Source organism: Ruditapes philippinarum, unplaced genomic scaffold, assembly GCF_026571515.1.
Source record: "Ruditapes philippinarum isolate M1 unplaced genomic scaffold, ASM2657151v2 ctg576_1_1_1_1, whole genome shotgun sequence".
Classification (NCBI taxonomy): domain Eukaryota; kingdom Metazoa; phylum Mollusca; class Bivalvia; order Venerida; family Veneridae; genus Ruditapes; species Ruditapes philippinarum.
The window spans coordinates 294,562-302,987 of record NW_026866451.1 but is presented as its reverse complement, the minus strand read 5'-3'; the positions used below and the strand labels follow the sequence as shown (position 1 = coordinate 302,987).

The 8,426-nt window shown below is 32.6% G+C and overlaps 1 protein-coding gene across 1 annotated transcript; it reads left to right on the top strand.

The window, feature by feature from the left end:
- The first annotated feature begins 3,107 nt into the window (after nt 1–3,107).
- On the top strand, nt 3,108–4,318 carry LOC132732514 (uncharacterized). Its single transcript, XM_060718960.1, has 3 exons — nt 3,108–3,233; nt 3,646–3,810; nt 4,109–4,318. Exons 1-3 carry the CDS (start codon nt 3,155–3,157, stop codon nt 4,285–4,287), a joined length of 423 nt encoding a protein of 140 aa, XP_060574943.1. The 5' UTR covers nt 3,108–3,154; the 3' UTR covers nt 4,288–4,318.
- The last annotated feature ends 4,108 nt before the right edge of the window (nt 4,319–8,426 follow it).

Here is an 8,426-nt window from a genome sequence, read left to right as displayed (position 1 = left end):
TAACATGTAAGCTGATATGCTAACGTGTAAACTGCTATGCTAACATGTAAAAAAGATACGCTAACGTGTACATTGATATACAAACATGTAAAACTTATATGCTTACGTGTAAATTATATACTGACATTTAAAACTGATATGCTTACGTGTAAATTGATATGCAAACATGTAAAACTTATATGCTAACGTGTAAATTGATATGCTAACATGTAAACTGATATGCTAATGTGTAAACTAATATACAAACATGTAAACTGATATGCTAACGTGTGAACTGTTATGTTAACATGTAAACTGATATGCCAACGTGTAAACTGCTATGCTAACATGTAAAACTGATACGCTAACGTGTACAGTGACATGCTGACATGTAAACTGATATGCCAACGTGTAAGCTGATATACTAACGTGTAGACTTATTTGCTAAAATGTAAACCGATATGCTAACATGTAAACTGATATGCTAACATGTAAACTGATATGCTAACTGTAAAACTGATATGCTAACCTGGAAACTGATATGCTAACATGTAAACCGATATGCTAACTGTAAAACTGATATGCTAACCTGGAAACTGATATGTTAACATGTAAACTGATATACCAACGCGTAAATTGATACACTAACGTGTGAACTGATATGCTAACATGTTTCGTTTCTATTTCAAAATGATTCAAGATCGATACAAAAACACACTTAGTTCCTATTTCAGATCTACCGTGTAAAAACTTTAATGTTTTCATCTTTCTTAGTTATTTCACATTAATAAGTGCATTAGTCATTTCTCAAGAACTTAGTTTCTCAAGAAAATGTTCACACCTGTAGACTTACTACTACACTATATTTGTAATACGACCTTTAAGTGATCTATATATGGCGATCTGTTGCTTTTCCTCCACACCTTCTCTTTAAATGGCAGACAGTATTGAGTTTCTTATAACGAACATTTTTATAACCTTTACTAGTTTATCGTCAATTTCGCTTTCTTTTTTAAGTTAAAATCTCTGCACTTAACTTAGATGTATAACAAATGACGACGAAAATAAAGATATAGAAATGGAAATTTCTACCCACTCAAATCCCAACCCACTCCGTATCGTTATGAAGTCTCGTAAATCGTATATATACGTTACATTTACCGGAAAGACAAACCTTAAAAATGAATAAGTTGACTCCTTTTTTCAGAACGGGCAAAACATGTTTTAAATGTTTTAACATGAATTTAAAGGCACATTATGCCTAAGAAATAAATATACATTTTTTACTTCTTTAGAAAGGGCAAACATGAATTCTATAACGTTAAAATAATGGTTTTAGGGTATGGTAGATGCTTTTAATCTGAAGAATGTAGCGATACATGTGGAATAGTTTATTATAAAATGTAAACAAAGTAGTATTTTGACTTCCATACAAAATACTAAACCACCATAACAGTACTAATTGCAAAAAAGGCAACAGATGATAAATATGTCTCAGGTATTGGCCGATACGTAACGTTTTGGAAATAATAAAAGTATTCCAAACATAAGAAGCATTTAAGGAATAAAAATAAAAGCATTTCGGAGGCATAGTAGGCCTTTAAGCATATGATATAAAAAACTAGGCATGAATGTGAAAATGCATGTCCTAAAAGCAAAGCGGTATTCTAACTTTAAAACAGATACTAAATCACTATAACTATATTAATTGCCAAAAAGCAAAAACGCTATAGACAGTTCAGCTCCATGGCCAATGAGTATCTTTTCAGAAACTTGAAAAAAGTGAAAATCTTTGTTTAGAATTAAAAAGTATATTATTTCGGGGTTCTAAGATGTTTGCTTATAAAAGTTACTATTTTCCTTCATTTTATTTCTTTAAAATTTGGACACGCATGGTATACCTAATAAATAGTTGATTTTCCTGAATTCTTAGAAATGAATCAATTAATAATGGCAAACTTAATATTTATTTATAACAGTTGTGGGACTCGCAAAGGTGTTGATCAAGTCTAGCAAATATTCTATAGAGACATGTAAGATTATTGATAACACCTAGCATCATCATCATCATCATCATCAACATCGTCATCGTCGTCATTATCATTTATTATAATAATATTAATAATATTAATAATGATATCTGGCCATATATAGAATAGATTATAGGATTGGTAAAAACAAAGTACGCGAAAGAATAAAACATCATCAACAAACTATAACACACTTCAACAATGAATCGCGAAATTTCGTCTTATTAAAAAGAATAAAGTGCCACTTAACCAGGTAAAAGTGTTGATTCAAGTCTTCAACTACTTTGCTAGCTTTCGCTCCTTGAGTAAAACCATATAAGTATGTAAAAATAATTGATCACCAAGACGTAGTGAAATTTAATCTCGAGACTATATTTTGAACGTTCTTGGCAGAGGTCTGCAAGCTATTGCCGCTTGCCAATTATCTCAGTTCCAGCCCTTCCTGTACATTAGTAGATTTTTTTAAAGGTTTTATCAGTATCCGACCTTGGGCAGTTCGGTTATGTTAAACGTGGCTAAGTAGAACGACCATTTTTGTTTATAAATATCCTAATGCTTGAATAAATTTGTTAGGATTTATTAAGTTACAACACCTTTTTTTTATTAAAGGACCGTCTTTTTATGACGTCATCATCTATATAAACGATCCCTGATTGGACAAGAGAGTCGACGTAACGTCATGACATCAAAACCTTGCAACGTGATCAGAGATTGGATGTGCGGCGAAGCGTCAATAAGTAAAATGGAATTTCATTGGTTTAACGCGACGTCAAAACGTCGTTGTCTGTTTACTAAGATACGACGTCAATTGCGACATAACAACAAAGGAATCACTCACGAAATACACAACGAGCCTTTACACTATAAACATTATTATGTTTCAGTAAGTTATTTTAGTTATTCTTCTGCATAAACATTGCACTATCATTAATGAACGTTCCCCATTATTGATACACATTTTATATGTAAATCTGTGAATGTATTCAGTAAAGATAAAGAAAGAAAAAATACCAAAAAAAATCTGATTATCAGTCACAATTAAAAATTGAAAAATCATCAAACTCTTTTTAATTTTATGATCCTGGAATTTCAGCCTATCAGCTTCGAAGTTAGAAAGTCTGTTAGCGAGCCAGACCAGTCAGTTTATGGCTTACATTGGAGCCGGGGATTTTAACTATCAGACCCGAGACATTACAAATGTTCACTACAGAGAGCGCAGATCAGGTACTTAATCTTTAGATAATATTTATATGACATCATATTTAAATTGATTTAGAATTGAGTATGAAAAAAGAGAAAGTGGAAATACATGTGATGTATGCCAGATGTCATTGATCATATTGCCTAAAGCGTTGACAATTTAAGTTTAAATTTAACGTTTTAAATTTCTTTTAGTTTGTTACTTATATGTTATATGAATTAACAGTTTCCTATACAGGTTCATTGTGATTTTCTTTAACATCGTAGATAATTTCAAAATATTCAAGTTTGTACTTAAGAGCACTGAAAAGCATTCATATTGAGTACATAACTTTATAAATATTTTTGTTATGTTTTGCCAATAGTATCTAAATAATGTATAAAAATGTATAAAGTCATCTCAAATTAAGAATACACCTTTATTTCTAATCATAAGTTGCAGAGAAATCAGAACTCAGACAGTGCAAAACGTTCTCCACACAGACAAACGTACCACAGACCTCAGCCAGACGAGAAATTTTCAACGTTGACGCAATTTCTCCTCCACAACAAAAGACTGTCGATGATTTGTTTGACAGCTATAAACTTTCCAATATAACAGGTAAACTTGACCCCCACCCCCGCTTTAATAAAGCTTTAAAGTCGTTACCGGGAGTGGTGCATTGTTTAAATAAAAAAGCGAAGAAGGAAAATTTTAACTAGCGCAGAAAATGTTTATTAAATTTTGAATTACTAGAGACATAGATTGGAATAAATTGATGGGAAAATATGAGGGTGGGAGTAGTTAACCATCTTACGTGTTTTCGTTTCCAAGTATTGCTTTGCTTTCGTAAACAAGTTAATGCGGATATATAAATATACGGATAGTAATAATCTTACAATGTCCTTATTGTGTTTAGGTCCCCAGTGGACAACTTGGAGGAAACCGAGGTCAGTAGCTCGATTCTACCGCAGACGTACACGATTACCACCCTCGCCTAGTGAGCCAGAAGCAGAACTCTACATGGACATACACGAGGAGAGAATGGAGGGACTTTCTTGCATGTTTGAAGTGGCTCCTATGTCTACTTCATCATGATCATGTTTATATATATATAAAAACCGTTTACATATATTATATTTTAACTATTTTTCTAAATTCGTATTAAAAAAAGAACATAATTAATTTTGAAATAAGTGTTGCTTCTTTTTTATTTCAACAAAACAGATTAACAATGGTGAACAAATTTAGGAAAAATTCGGCCGAAGTATATGAGGGTTATTAATATAACCGTGCATAAACGAACCAAAAGTCACTTTTCAAGACTTACTTAAGAAAGTCAAAAGGTATCCCTTTCATTACAATGCAAACTGAAAACAGAATAAAAATAAACAGCGAACTGGTGCGCCAAAACAAAATGGTGCGACAAAAAATGGTGTGATATGATGCGGTAAAACATAATGGTGCAGTAACTGTCACAAAACCAGGATTCCATTAATATCACATAATTATGCAGATTTCCGACATACCACGTACAACGGCCGACCCTATTTGTTCACACTGGTCATTCGGGATTATTGAGTCCAGCACTTTTAAGTGTTGAGAATTGAGTACAGATCAAGCCGGTGTTAGGGGGCGTAAGGGATGTTGCACTTTTTCATTATCCCTCATGTACAGACTCAATCAAACCGAGTCTGCAATTTTCATGTTATTTCGCTGTTTTATTGCTTCCGAAGGATCACTTCACTAGATATTTGTCTAAATTTAGTTAAATTAAAGCCTCGTTATGAGTTCCACACTGGCCATAGCTTTCGCAGAAGCGGTGGGTCTACCGCAGCGACGGTGGAGTATTCGATGCAGAAGCGGTGGATAAAATATGGCCGTTTGTTGTTTTCGGTAAGTATATAACTGAATTTTGTTTTATGTTTTAATGTTTTACTGGAAACACTCAGTGAGACTGGAGCCCACATATGTACTCTTTCAACCTATTACACGGACACGGTACAATTCATTGCCGTTTATGCAAACACTTCTGTACAGTTTGATGAGGGGACGCCACTTTTGCCTAATTTTGGTTAAAACACATACAAATGTGTGCAAAACGACCCCATCATACATCGGCATCACATCCGATCAATGATACTTTCACAAATTAACCATAATTTGAAAAATTGGGAAATTATTATTGCCTGTTTATAAAATAAATGACAAAAAATGTTTTCGTCGCAGACGGCGGTGGATTCGATTGCAACGCAGTGCGGTGGCCCCGATACCATTTTTGTATATTTTAAGAATTTAACTTGAAGTAAGGCATTTTTCAATTGAGTACAACCCTTTTCTTACTTTGACATCTGAGAAACGTGTTTATTTGATGTTTAAAACGATATTAATTATTATATATACTCTCGTACAAGTATATGTCCGAGGTCCGCTTTCATTTTCCTGCCATTGAAAATTACTTCAGCCATAATTATCATTGAATAATCTACGTTCAACCTTGGACTTAAAAATACCGTAAGTTCATTTTTGTCATACAGACATATAAAAAATACTCGTAAAGATAAACAGAACATGTTTCTTGAATACGAAAAACAACCTCAGTTTTTAATGTCACTGTGTTATATTACCATATAGTGAGAACACTAATATAAATAAATTTTATGTTAACAGCGTAAGAGTTATTTCAGGAAAAGTTTTTTCTCTATTACTTTTTAGTAAAGACCTACGCGTTTTTTCTTCTTTTTCTTAAATTGGGACATATATAAAAAAAAATGGTTTTAGATATGGTATATGTTTAAAGAATTTTAAAGTATGAAATGAAATAAAAAAAAGGTAATAGAAGTATTTTATGGAATTAAGTCTTTCTTTAAAAATGTACACAAATATAGTGAAGAACATAATAAGCGGGAGAAAAAAGATTTTTCAGACTTACATTTAAGTTATATGACCTTGAAATAACCACAATTAAGGAAAAAATCAAATTCACGTACAGGAAATGAGATCGGTGACCCCTAAGTTTTTTTTCGCTCTAAATGTTTATGTTATCATATTCTAGCATCATGCTTAATTTAAAGAATATAATTATATTGAACCTCCTTAATTTTGCGTGTATGTGTTTATAATACTGCACGTTTGTTACGTCACTTTTCATTGGATAATCGTGACGTTTATATACATACAATGTACTTTTTAAATACATGGCTGCCGTCGATTTATGAAATTATCTCATTTTTTTCTAACAAAAATGCTTGATGTATTATGAGTTCGTTATAAATAAATCCAACAGGTTATATGGTCGTATATAAACGGTTGTTCGCAATATTAATAGCTATCGAAATTCTTTATAATACTTGTACATGTTGTAAACATCAGAAAATAAAGTTACAAATAAACGAAAAAGCTCTATAATTAGATAAACGTCTCGATTTTCCAATGAAAAATTACGTTACAAACATGCAGTATCATAAAGCTTATATATTTATATACACGACTGCTGTTTATTTAATAAGGAATTGTATGTTTATGTATTATATTTTCAAACAACCGTTTATATACGGCCATATTGTATAGCCTTTCAAAATCTTTATAACTAATATGATACTCTCGAAAATGCCATGAATATGTGTTAACTTTATGTTTTTATAACTCATATGCCGTAATGCAAAAATATATGCATATATATGTATATACCTGCCATGCCGCTTTTAATAAGTCAGAAATCGGCATTGGTTATAAGGTATAACACGTGATCACGTGTAACATGTAAATGTCTGACACATGTGATATTTTGGCTGGATTCATCACATTTGTGGAATTCCCTGCACATCGCTATATTTCCTTTCGGTGGTGCATCACGGTCAAATATTATGACTCTTAGTTTCCGCCGTTTCCTCTACGGTCCGGGTTGTCAAATGTATGAACCCTAATATGAACTTGGAAATACAAATATGATAAAGGGCATTATATATATTATATGTTCTTACTTTCCTGCGCTTTTCAACTGGAATGGTGCATTCACAATCAAATATACTTGATACTTAGTAATAACCCGCAATAAATTGTTGAACGTGGATTATTCTATGATAATTATGGCTGAAGTAATTTTCAATGGAAGGAAAATGAAAGCGGACCTCGGACATATATTTGTACGAGAGTATATATAACAATTAATATCGTTTTAAACATCAAATAAACACGTTTCTCAGATGTCAAAGTAAGAAAATGGCTGCACTCAATTAAAAAGTGCCTTACGTCAAGTTAAATTCTTAAAATATACAAAAATGGTATCGGGTCCACCGCACTGCGTTGCAATCGAATCCACCGCCGTCTGCGACGAAAACATTTTTTGTCATTTATTTTATAAACAGGCAGTAATAATTTCCCAATTTTTCAAATTATGGTTAATTTGTGAAAGTATCATTGATCGGATGTGATGCCGATGTATGATGGGGTCGTTTTGCACACATTTGTATGTGTTTTAACCAAAATTAGGCAAAAGTGGCGTCCCCTCATCAAACTGTACAGAAGTGTTTGCATAAACGGCAATGAATTGTACCGTGTCCGTGTAATAGGTTGAAAGAGTACATATGTGGGCTCCAGTCTCACTGAGTGTTTCCAGTAAAACATTAAAACATAAAACAAAATTCTGTCATATACTTACCGAAAACAACAAACGGCCATATTTTATCCACCGCTTCTGCGACGAATACTCCACCGCCGCTGCGGTAGACCCACCGCTTCTGCGAAAGCTATGGCCAGTGTGAGTTCGAGCGGCACAGTTTGTAAGATAAACTATTTTTGTCGATAAGAAACCAGTAACTTTTGCTAGGGAAGTCATAAACAGCAACGACATTTAATGGATATGCTGACATGTAAACTTATATCCTAACATGTAAAATGATATGCTAACATATTGAACTGATATGCTAACATGTAAACTGATATTCTAAAGTGTAAACTGATATGTTAACATGTAAGCTGATATGCTAGCGTGTAAACTGCTATGCTAACATTTAAAACTGATATGCTTATATGTAAATTTATATGCAAACATGTGAAACTTATATGCTAACGTGTAAATTGATATGCTAACATGTAAACTGATATGCTAACATGTGAACTAATATGTTAACATGTTAACTGATATTCTTACGTGTATACTGTTATGCTCACATGTAAAACTGATACGCTAAAGTGTGAATTGATATGCTGATATGTAAACTGATATGACATCATGT